Raw genomic sequence first — 12427 nt, 5'->3', positions numbered from 1 at the left:
CACAGTGCTCTCTGCTGACATCTCTGGCCAAGACAGGAACTCTGTATCAGTTTTCTATGAATCCCCATAGAAAACCTCTCCTGCTCTGGACAGTTCCTATCTCGGCCAGAGATGTCAGCAGAGAGCACTGTGTCAGACTGAAAATAAAACATTTCCTGCAGAACATACAGTAGCTAATAAGTATGGGAAGACCTGAGATTTTTTAATAGAAGTAAATTACAAATCTATATAACTTTCTGAAATCAGTTGATTTGAAAGAAAACGATTTTCGCTTGACAACCCCTTTAAACTGAGATGGCTGTGCTGCTCCTTTTTTTTCTCCCTTAGCTAATATACTCACTTTACATCACAATACAGTCGCAAATCTGAATTACAGCAAATACTGTATGATACTATTTCTTATTAGTTTTGTACATTTTGAGATGGCTTGCAGGGTCTTTTTAAAATATGTTATGATTTGAAGAACTTTTTATTTGGTTGCCCCACTCTACATCCCTTCTCTCCTATTTTCCTTGTCACTTAACAACACTTAGTATTTTTATTCCTATTCACCTTTAAGAATACTAATAACAAGCCATTGATACACCATCAAAAATAGTTTGCTTTATAATTATATAAAGTTATTACAATGAATATACAAAATATACATACATACATATAATTAATTTAATCTATACATATGCTACATAAACCCCAGTGCAAGCACACATAGCTAACGGCAATACCAGAATGCACTAGAGACTAGTTTAACTAAGTAAATTGTTATCCAATTATTTACATTACAAGCGTTATTAACCATTTATTTACATAATGAAGGAGATTTGGGATCATTCTGAATATAAATCATATGCTCTTTCTGAAAGACCACTATAAAGACCTGACATTTGGGGTCTAACAAAAAAAGATAAGTACAAAAGTAAGTAAAAGTGTTAAAAATAGTCAGTCCATATATTCTAAGTCTACAGTACACATATTCTTCAGATACAGCGCTCAATGACATCCACAGCTTACAGCCACCATGTCATCATACTGTTTAAGAACGACATTCTCTTCATCATCAAAGTACAGTAAATTAATGGAATTAAGCCTATCAGGGACACAACATGGTGTGGTGACATCCTTTTTAAGTTTAAGAGCATGAACAATAGACTGCACAGTAGCATGGTTTGTGGCACCTAACCCCTGTCCCATAGGGAAGATACATGTGCCTTGGCAGTGATAAGCATTGTATCCTTTGGGAGATATAATCCAGCCAGCCCAGCCAATATCTTCAAAGTCCACATACAGGGGCTTCCGTTGGCATGTATCAGGATGCACATCCCTAGCGCTCCGACTTTTGTGTGTTGTTGTATGTAAGGAGCCATCAGATGATGAAGAGGAGGAAATATCTAATAAAATAAAAATAAGATCATTAATATTGTATTCTGCTGTATGCAAAAATACCATAAAGGACACCTGTCACCCCCCGTGCCGGGGTTACAGGCTCCCGACCCCCTGTTAGATCCCCCTATACTTACGTGATCCCGCCAGGTCCCGCTTCCTGATGTGGTCGGGTCCCGGAGATATCAGCGCCCGAAGCCTGGCGCGCGTGCTGACAGCAGAGTCAGACGCCCATAGAGAATGAATGGGGAGTCCGATGCTCCGTCATTCTCTATGGGCATCGGACTTATCTCTCAGCGCGCACGCCGGGCTTCGGGCGCTGATATCTCCGGGACCCGACCGCATCAGGAAGCGGGACCCGGCGGGATCACGTAAGTATAGGGGGATCTAACAGGGGGTCGGGAGCCTGTCACCCCGGCACGGGGGGTGACAGGTCCTCTTTAACATATGAGCATTATGGGGTCATAAATGTGCTATGCTATTCTTACTGCTTCCTTAAAGGGGTTATCCTGGCCTAAAAAACTTGGCCACTTTCTACTGGAAACAGCACCTCTCTTGCCCTCAGTTTGGGTGTGGTTTTGCAGCTCATTTCCATTGAAGGGAATAGAGCTGAATTGTACATACTCACACAACCTCAGGACAGAGGTGGTGCTGCTTGAAAAAAAGTAGCTGTGTTTTCTCTAATCCTAGATAACTCCTGTAAAGTGACCACAAATGACTAAAGCCCCTATTACATGGGGCGACTGTGAGGAGCAAACAAGCGATGTGAGCGCTCATTTGCTCCTCGTGCCCTGCTTGCTGCTGCCACTATTACATGCGGCGGCAGCGAACGGGTGAAATCCAGGTGGGCTGCCCGGGTGATCGCTTGATCGTCCGGGCAGCCCATAGCATATGGCAGCAGTCTACTGCCACCTCTCCTATTTCACGGAGTGAGCAGCAGATCGCTGCTATATGAGTCATTTGGCTTTCAACATGATCAGCCGACATGAACGATGTTGTGTTCTATTACACAGGACGATTATTGTCCGTAACTCCTTCAAAGACATAGACTTGTGAACTTCTTATCTCAGCAATCAGATTTTTTCATATATGCAAATATACAGCAAGTGCCCATAGGGTGGGCCCAATTGTCTCTAGTGCCCATCCCTTATTGCTGCTCGCTTTCTCCTCTTGCATTCGAGTGGCACTGTGACTAGTTATCTTATGTGAAAACCCATGATAAATTCAATTTTTTAAGTTTTGATAAACCCTACCTCAAAAGATATTATGATTTGGTAAATATACCAATAATAATAAATTACTGCTGAAGAGGTTGCCCATAGACCTAGAACAGTCACAAGGTCACACAATTGTTAAAGGGTATTCCAGAAAAAAAAACACATACATAATCCAAAGGTTAAAAAAAAGTGCTATTTACAAATATTAAAGTTTTCATTTCTTTTTCAATACTTTGCTCCCTACAGGAGACTCTAGAAAGCTCTAACACATGCTGCCCTTTCTGGCCATGACAGCTCTGATACAGCAAAAACATATGTTTGTCATAGAGCAACAGCAGAGCTTGCTCTGACATATATGTCTATTTATTTCAGTGTTACTACACATACAGTGATTCCTATGTGTGCAGGGGATCACTGTGTGACACTGGGCATTGGCATGGTAGCAGCGATGATGTATAGGGTATATCGCTATAGGGGATATCGCTATAGGGGATAAAGCTGCACACCGCTGCTACCTGCCGATGTCCTATCACAGAAGGGGCAGCGGAGAGCACGCATCAGAGGTTTTCTGCAGTACAGAGCAAAAGTATTGAAAAATAAAAGAAGGATGTTAATGTATGTAAATTGCATATATACTTTTTTAAAACTTTTTTAACCTTTGAATCTTTCTTTTTCTTCCTTTGGAATACCCCTATAAACGGATTTGCTTTAATACTAGCTATATACAATACAACTGACTTGAGTCATACCTGTCTCTTTTACATTTGTTGGCGGCATGTATGGGTTTGGAACTCCTCTTCTACCATCATCACTGAAGAGGACCAGGTAAGACCTTTTACTATCTAGTTTCTGCATGGTCATCCCAGAGAGATCTGTATCTAGGACATTTCCCGATGGTAAAGTGAAAGTCACAAGGAACCCATGATTGGTGGTGTCATCTCCGACCCATCCAGATACCTGGCAGACAAAAAATATAATCAAACATTTCAATAATCTTTTATCATTTATGTATTGGTGAACTTATAAGCACTAATAAAGAAATGTTATCGTTTCTAGTTTTTAGGTAATATTCATTCATATATAACAACTAATAAGGAGTGTAATGTTACAGTATTTTTTTGTTACTTATCGGTTTACCAGGAGAAAGCCCCTTCTTACACTATTATTATGGCTAGCACTTATATAGAAGCTGCGGCCACCTTGACACATCCGTTCTTTAATGAGTCCAAACAGATCCTCAGGGACCATATTGGCTTTAATGGGGTCAGTCAGGGTTCCGGTATTTTTTAAGGCAAGAAAAAGACGGCAGATTGTGCTGTTCCTTCCATCAAAAACACTGGATAGGCTGACAAGATGGAGGCCACTAACATAGTGATTAAAGACATTTGGGAATCTATAACACAATGATTATTAGGTATTTTGTTAGATCTATGTAACCCAATGACACCAAGAAAACGCAAAAAAATTAACAACTGATATATTAGTATTCCTATAAAAGACTACAAATGCAGAAATTCTAAACATATCAGAAAATGAGAATGTCCTGTCATGATACTCACTGTCTGAGTGACATTAAACATCTCCCAGCCTTGTGAATGCAAAGGAAGAAGTCGGGAAGTAATTAAGTTTCCTCTCCATGGTCTTGACGCACTGTCTAAGAGCTCATACACATCTACCTGTCAAAAAAGGGTAAAATACACTATGAAATCTAAATAAACATTATAAAACTACAACATGTTATTCCAAGACTGAAATCATGTAAAAGTTGGGGTGGTGCGGACAAACGTTAAAAAACTAAAAGTATTTGTTAAAAAAAGGTCATCTTGAAGTGACCGTATAATATATGCAAGGACATACAAGTCCATTAGCTCAGGGGTGTCTACCATCTATAAATTCACTCTAAGGCTGGGTTCACACTACGTATATTTCAGTCAGTATTGTGGTCCTCATATTGCAACCAAAACCAGGAGTGGATTAAAAACACAGAAAGGCTATGTTCACACAATAGTGAAATTGAGTGGATGGCCGCCATATAACAGTAAATAACTGCCATTATTTCAATACAACATCCGTTGTTTTAAAATAACAGCAAATATTTGCCATTAAATGGCGGCCATCCACTCAATTTCATCATTGTGGGAACAGATCCTTTCTGTGTTTTTAATCCACTCCTGGTTTTGGTTGCAATATGAGGACCACAATACTGACTGAAATATACGTAGTGTGAACCCAGCCTAAATCTGTAAAATGGGGCATAGTGTTGCTACTTTATCTGTATGTAACAACACAATGCAGGTGGAATAAGTTGTAAGGAGTAGACTGTAATATGAACAATACCCCATAATATGAACAAACCCACCCATTTACCCCTGCACACTTACCCTACAAAAATGATATCTGGCTTGCATTCCAAGAGGCTTCCATTTGAACACTCGGAGCTCAGCCTTCAACATTCGTTCCCTCCTTCTAACAGATGAAATATTGAAGAAAAAAAATGAAGTTCCCGCTTCTGAGAGAACTGCAAAAAAAAGAAAAAAAAAAACCCAAGATCAATTGTTACAATACTAGATAAGGTAGATAAATAGCTACATTGTAACCTTTCATGATATCATTGTATTTAGACTGCTGTTTGGTATACATGACCCTACTGAAGTATACAGAGAGCTACCACATAATGATTGTTATCAGTACTATGTAAGCCCATAACCCACCATGATGTACCGGTGCGCTTTTAGCACCTGACAATATCGGCATGTGGCAAGCTCTGATGCCAGCTGTCAGCAATGGCAGAAGCCACATAACTGCTGCTTCAGGGGTCCAATCAACCCCCCGGAAGGGTGCTGATAGGTTGATAGCCTGAGGCCTTTACTAGGCTTCTGTATCTGCCACAACTGATCTGCTATTACAGTCTGTCGTAGGTAATTTGTATTACCCAGCGTACTTGTTACGTGTAGCAGCAAGAGCAGAAATGGCTGAACTAATAAAATATAATGTTATTGATCTCAATCGATGACCATTACAAATAAATAAAAGTATAAAATACCAGAATTGTTGATTTTTAGTTACATCACATCAGACAAAAAAAAATCCAATCAAAGGGGATCAGAGCTGCACTAATAAATAAATAAATAAACTAATAAAGAGCCCACGCACAGCACCGTAGATGGAAAAATAATCTAGTCTGCTCTTTTAGTATTTCCCTTCTTATTATCTTTGGATAGATATAGTTTTTCCCAGGCAGGTTTACTTTCAGTTATTGTAGATTTACCAACCACATCTGCTGGAAGTCTGTGCCAAGCATCTACTACTCTTTGAGTAAAATAATGTTATCTTGTTTTGATTCTGACCTTTCACCCAACTAACCTCAGAGTCCCCTTATTCAGTCCTTTAACATAATTAAAGGATATTATAATATAACTAGCTATATAAATTGTGTAGCATTGTAATCATAGTAACTCACAAAACAAAGTTGCAGTTTAGTTTTTAACTATCTGCCTATATGTTTGTTCAGTGTATTGTATTCTAATTGCTTACATTGTTTCTTACATGAGAATAATTAAGGCCATATCAGGAGAATGCTATCCAATTCACATCCATACACTTTAGATACCTATGGACAATGTAGCCAACTACATGTGTTTACCATGAATATTCAGTTTGGACAGCAAAATGCAACAAATAGTACTGGGATAAATGTATTAGCTTTGTGCATATTACTAACTAATGGCTAAATACAGATGTATTAAAGGCTTGCTTAATTGATGGCTTATGCTTAGGATAAGCCTTCAGTGTTTGATTGCTCAGCAGAATGAATGGGCCGCAGTTCTGGGTTCAGTACAACTGTGGCTGGTACTGCTCGGCCATATAAATATATATATATATATATATATATATATATATATATATATATTTATTTATTTATTTATTTATTTATAAAGCCGAACAGTACCATAATATATATATATATATATATATATATATATATAGTGTGTGTGTGTATATATATATATATATATATATATCAATCACTCTAAGCACAGATACACCAAACTTTTCTTACCTTTGTTCTCAAAGCTTCTCACTACATTGCCTTCGAGTATTCCAGGTGCCTTGGTGCTACCGTCTGGTCCAGCGACTCGACTGTACAGTTCCAGCATGAATTGAGGGGGCTTCTTGGCAGGAGTGATGTTGTGCGGCAGTTCTCCAAAGGCGAAGACTTCCTGTAATTTCTGGATGGCCTCTGATACGACCTCAGAAGGAGAAGCTCTCAGAGATGTTCTCCCCTTCAAACTTAAATGTAAAAGTGAAGCAGGGTCAAGAAGGACTAGAATAAAGAAACTAACTAGAACAGCCTCCATCTTCAAACTGGTTGACAGCCCTGTGTTGGTCTGTAATTCTTCTTTAAGTAGATGTACAATATCTACAAAATTGTTTTCATAACCACCTAATACTAAACCTAAAAGATGTACTAACAACTGTCACAAACTTTAGAGTAACCCTAATTATACCCTATCCAAGACCCCTGACCCTTGGCGCTGCCTGAAATTAGTGCCATTGTCTGGAGCTTGCCCCCCTATATAAAGGTCTTAGATATCCACCCCCAACACATTCACACAAATACAACTATATGAATTGCAAATCTGCTTAATCCCCAGAGGGGGATGGGGGTCACAAGAGGAAAAGCAGCAGTGAATCAATAAGTGTGAACAACCCTAGAGAGTAAATGTATTGTATTTACACTAATGTGTGTCTTATGTAAATAGAAGGGCAGAATGTCACCACAGAGAAACACTTCTAACACCAGGTCAATAATATACATCATATACACACAATAATAGAAATATGTGTGAAGAAGAGCCTTATTGTGGGTCTCCTAATACTTTTGGAATATTGTTTCAGAATAATAACAGCTAAAGGCTAATCTGGAAAACAAACTAATAGTTTACTATTGTATTTTATTATTCCATGTTTAGCCAATACATCAGATGTAGAAATACATTTACATTTATGCATATAACATAAGGGTAAAAGTCATTGGGAGGCCATTCTGTTAAAATATCTGATAACATATGGAAGGAGAAGACAATGAATGTATCAAATAAATTAATTATGGCCTTCATTATTGCTTATATAATGTGCACTATTCTGGTACAAACAGGTCTTATAAATTATCACATGCAGTGTGCCCATTATTATTGCTTTGTATCCAGTTGTAAGAAGTGATGACATAAAGCTCTTGCTCTCTAGCACCATATTGAGACCCTCATGGCTTTTCCAGTAAATCCCTCACCAGTGTGGACAATTCTTGCCGTAATCTTGTAATTTTGATAATATTGTAACTATTTGTGAAATGGATACAGTATTCGCCACTAAATGAAAGCTTCTAAAATTACTATTTTTATTGTAAGAAATTAAATAAGGATATTGGGTTATAAGTTATAAGAAAACTAGATTGAATTGTGTTTAAATCGTGTACTAAATAAAGACAAAGGCAGGAGATTATGGAGGCTCAAACAAACCAAAATGGAGTAGTGGAGGATAAATGAGTGCACAAATATATACCCTATTTGATAAAAATACATAAAATAAATGTATCCACATTGCACATAGGAATTAATAATGTACTCAAGATGTAATTTAATTTCTGTGTGCAGTAAGTGGGTACATTTTATTTTATGTATTTTAATGAAATAGGGTACATATTGAAAGGTCTATTTTGTGCGGCTGCTATTCAGTGAACCGCGGCCATACAAGAGAGTAGTATTAGACTACTATTAAATTAGCTTAGGGCCCTATTACACAGAGCGATAATCTGCTGTATCAGGCTGATTTGGCAGATCATCACTCCGTGATTGTTGGCTGATTGTGTCTTTAGGTCATGACCTAAGATCATCAGCCGCTGGGTGGGCAGCGCTAAGGGTCCATTTACACAGGAAGATTATCTGACAGATTATCTGCCAAAGATTTGAAGCCAAAGCCAGGAATGGGTTTAAAAAGAGGAGAAATCTCAGGCTTTCCTTTATGACCTGATCTCTGTTTATAGTCTGTTCCTGGCTTTGGCTTCAAATCTTTGGCAGATAATCTGTCAGATAATCTTTCTGTGTAAATGGACCCTAAGGCCCCTATTACACCAAGAGATATCTAACTAATTTATCTGACAGATTTTTGAAGCCAAAACCAGGAACAGACTATAAACAGAGAACAGGTCAAAAAGAAAGGACTGAGATTTCTCCTTTTTTCAAATCCATTCCTGACTTTGGCTAAAAAATCTGTCAGATAAATTGGTCAGAAATCTGTTGGTGTAGTAGGGCCCTAAGTAATAATAGCGATGCATGGCTGACAGCTAACAACTGGGTACAAAAAAAATAAACTTATACATATCTCTCTGCACTCCCTAATGTCCTGCTAACTTTGTCCCGCTATCTGCCTGAAGCGACAGGCCGCTCCACCAATCACTGGTCGCAGCACTGTGTTGGTGATTGGCTGAGTGACTTATGACTTCAGACACTGCGGGGAGTGGGATGAAGCTAGTAGGACATCAAGGAGCGCGGAGTGGTATGTATAACTTTATTATTTTACACTTACTAAGCAAGGGCTGCACAGACATCGCTAACAATGTCCATGTAGTATTATCATGCTGTATATGGGCTCAGTAAGCAAGCACCAATCTAGCAGGTCGACGCTCGCTTACATCAAGTAATCCGGCTGTGTAATAGGGCCACAACCCAAATTTTTTTTCTGTCTAATTTATTCAATAAAACCTTTCCGGAACCGATTGCACCAATAAACAAGGGCACACACTTTTATTTATCTTCCCTCTGTGTATGAAACTTATGATAGTATACACAGTACATACACACATGTTGAGAAAGTAAAATGTAGCAAATGCATAATGAGTGATGCATAGGTAGAATAACTAGCAATTCAGCAAGTTGAGGACATCAACTAAACATAACTTCATTTTTTTGCAAATCAGCTTTTTTTCTTCCTAACGTGAAAAGTGGAAACATTATTTGGGAGAAGAATAAAAGAGCTGTCAGCCAAACCATGCTTCCCAATTGAAATGATTAACAAGATGGCTAGATAATTTAGATTATTGAGTTTTTACTCTGAAAACAAATTCACTTATTGGAATCTATGGTCAGCAAATATCCTGCTATCCATTAGCATGGAAAGTCTCAGTATTAGAGAAAACGGTAGTTTTCCACTAAAACAGCATGCATGGGGGCAAAGGTTGCCATCTCTGTCATGGAGGGAAATGGTTGAGTGCTTTCACTTACCAGAATTCTGCATTTTATTTCTAAGTGCAACAGAGTTTCTCCATAGATAGCAATGGCTTTTAATAGACCTATCAATTGTATAGAAGGATTTCTGATGTGTAAGCTTTTTGTCTGAAGTATGGAATTCAAATAAAAGCCAAATAGAAACAGCTTTCAAAGAATATGGAATGCCAGATAAAGAAAGCCATGTTCACGATAGACAGATACATCAATTTCACAGAGACAAAAACAGGCTGAGAGCAACAGACCTCCTCTATTCCAAGTAACCCACTTAAAAAGCTACTACTTCTAACCCCGCTTAGTAATGGCTCAGATCCTGAAAACTTCATAAAGACTTGAATCTGGTGTTTATGGAGACTGGGATTGCTGCCTTCTGCAATTTCCTACCATCAAAAATACTAGAAACCCCAGACCATCAACCCCTGTCCAGTGTCAGTTTGAATATGCCCGTCCATGTCACACACCTTTCTAAATGGGCCACACCCTTTGAGATAGGTGAACTTCCCTCTTCTTTTAGGTGCTGTCTTTGGCGTGCAAAGAGTTAAAATTATCGATAATCGGACATAGTAATAATAATACACTATTTGCTCTGGACATTTATAAACAAAAGGAATGGAAATGAGCGAAGCGGGTTCGGGTCGATCCAAACCCGAACGTTCGGGATTTGATAAGCGGGGGCTGCAGAACTTGGATAAAGCTTTAAGGTTATCTGGAAAACATGGATACAGCCAATGACTATATCCATGATTTCCACATAGCCTTAGGGCTTTATCCAAGTTCAGCAGCCCCCGCTAATCAAATGCCGAAAGTTCGGGTACGGATCGACTCGAGCATGCTTGAGGTTCGCTTATCTCTTAAAAGGAATAAAGAAGCATAATATCACAGCTTGCGCACGTGTTTTGGCTATGTTCACACAATGCAATTTTTAAGTTAAGAACGGACGTTGACTGCAATGGAATCAGCGTCCATTCTTTACTGCAGGGGCGGCATTGCATTGAAGTCAACACAATGACGCCCGCTGTATTCACACAGCCCTATGTTAACGCCCGTTCCTTAGGACGGGCGTTAAAATAATGTACCTGTACATATAATTTGGGGCATCGGCTGCACATTACATTGAAGTGAATGGTTAATTGATTTACGGGCACACCCGATGGTGCCTGCAAATCAATGTTAAAAAAGAACTTTCCTGCAGCTGATATAGAACGTTCCTACAGCTGATACAGAACGTTCCTGCTGCCTTTGCATGTATTAGGCTATGATTAGAGATGAGCGAACCGGATTGGGGTTCGAGTCGATCTGAACCCGAACTTTCAGTATTTGATTAGCTGGGGCTGCTGAACTTGGATAAAGCTCTAAGGTTGTCTGGAAAACATGGATACAGCCAATGACTATATCCATGATTTCCACATAGCCTTAGGGCTTTATCCAAGTTCAGCAGCCAAAATCAAATCAAATGCCAAAAGTTCGGGTTCGGATGGACTCGAGCATGCTCATCTCTCATCGCTCTCTCTAGCTATGATCTCACACTGCATTTTGAGCTATTTCTGAAAACATAAAACAGCTAAAAAAAAACAACTCCCAAAAGATAGCAGGATTTTTTTTTTATTACTATTATTATTCTATTGTACTCAATGGAAAAAGAGCTGGTCATCACCATTCAGTAGAATTTTACAGCCATAATTTTAGGGCTATAAAATTAAAAAGGTTCTGTTCACGGTTAGAAAAGCATGTCTTCTTTCTAAAACATAACCACACCTGTCCACAGGTATTCACTTCAATACAGCTGAGCTAACCTGTAAACAGGTGTGGGTCTGTTTCTAGAAGAAAGCAGCCATGTTTTTCTAATGCTGGTCCTCCCCCTACCCCCCCCCCCCCCTTCTTTTAGCATTCGCTATAGCAAAAAAAAAAAGTGCACAAAGATTCCTTCAAAGTATTTTCCCACCCTCATAATGAGCTTTAATGGAGTTAAAGAAATTATGTTCAAATATGTACATCAGGGCCATGATAGCATTAATACAACTTACTAAGGATTGTAGTTAAAATAAACTGCACCATACAATACTTTCTGTGACTGCAGTGTCACTATTGTGGCCACATGTGGGTCTTCATGCGACCCCATTCATCTGTATGAGTGAAGGGGTTGGATGACTGGGAATATCACTGAGGTAGTTAATACTAGAAGTTATTTTCTGTTTCTGTATATGGAAGGCCAAAGGTCTTGGTGTGCAATTTGCATACTACACAATAACAGCTATTAAGACCCTAATAAACTATGGACTGTGGGATACTGCTAAGGACATAATATCACCCCAAAAAATAAATACATAAAATTAGTGCACCCTCGCCTTAAAATTTGCAGTGTGATCCTTAAAATTTAGCCTGTGAGCAGCTGTTCACATTTGAGTTCACACTTGAAGTGACAAAACAGCACTCTTTCCAGTAAATGGTGAAAAGGCTTCTTTCCTGTAAGAGTTGTAAAGCTATGTAATAGTCTACCTTAGGAACCTGTTTTAGCAGATAAAGTTTACCACTGTAAGGGATGGTTTG

General features: G+C 38.8%; 1 protein-coding gene across 1 annotated transcript; it reads right to left on the bottom strand.

Moving 5' to 3' along the window:
• Window positions 1-883: 883 nt before the first annotated feature.
• Window positions 884-6955, bottom strand: LOC138800060 (bone morphogenetic protein 2-like). The gene is made up of 5 exons (XM_069981867.1): window positions 6658-6955; window positions 4979-5115; window positions 4157-4273; window positions 3347-3554; window positions 884-1388 (listed from the first exon to the last, which is right to left on the bottom strand). Exons 1-5 carry the CDS (start codon window positions 6953-6955, stop codon window positions 991-993), a joined length of 1158 nt encoding a protein of 385 aa, XP_069837968.1. The 3' UTR covers window positions 884-990.
• Window positions 6956-12427: the final 5472 nt, after the last annotated feature.

This window comes from Dendropsophus ebraccatus, chromosome 8 (genome assembly GCF_027789765.1).
Source record: "Dendropsophus ebraccatus isolate aDenEbr1 chromosome 8, aDenEbr1.pat, whole genome shotgun sequence".
Lineage (NCBI taxonomy): Eukaryota > Metazoa > Chordata > Amphibia > Anura > Hylidae > Dendropsophus > Dendropsophus ebraccatus.
The sequence above is the reverse complement of the archived record's forward strand: the minus strand, read 5'-3'. Positions and strand labels throughout refer to the sequence as shown.

Excerpts from the sequence above, each read along its gene's own strand:
- LOC138800060 (XM_069981867.1), bottom strand. The coding sequence starts at position 6,955 with ATGGAGGCTGTTCTAGTTAGTTTCTTTATTCTAGTCCTTCTTGACCCT. Across the intron at positions 4,274-4,978 it reads CCAGATATCATTTTTGTAGG|GTAGATGTGTATGAGCTCTT; the intron begins GTAAGTGTGCAG and ends CTTTTTTGACAG. Across the intron at positions 1,389-3,346 it reads AACAAATGTAAAAGAGACAG|ATATTTCCTCCTCTTCATCA; the intron begins GTATGACTCAAG and ends TTATTTTATTAG.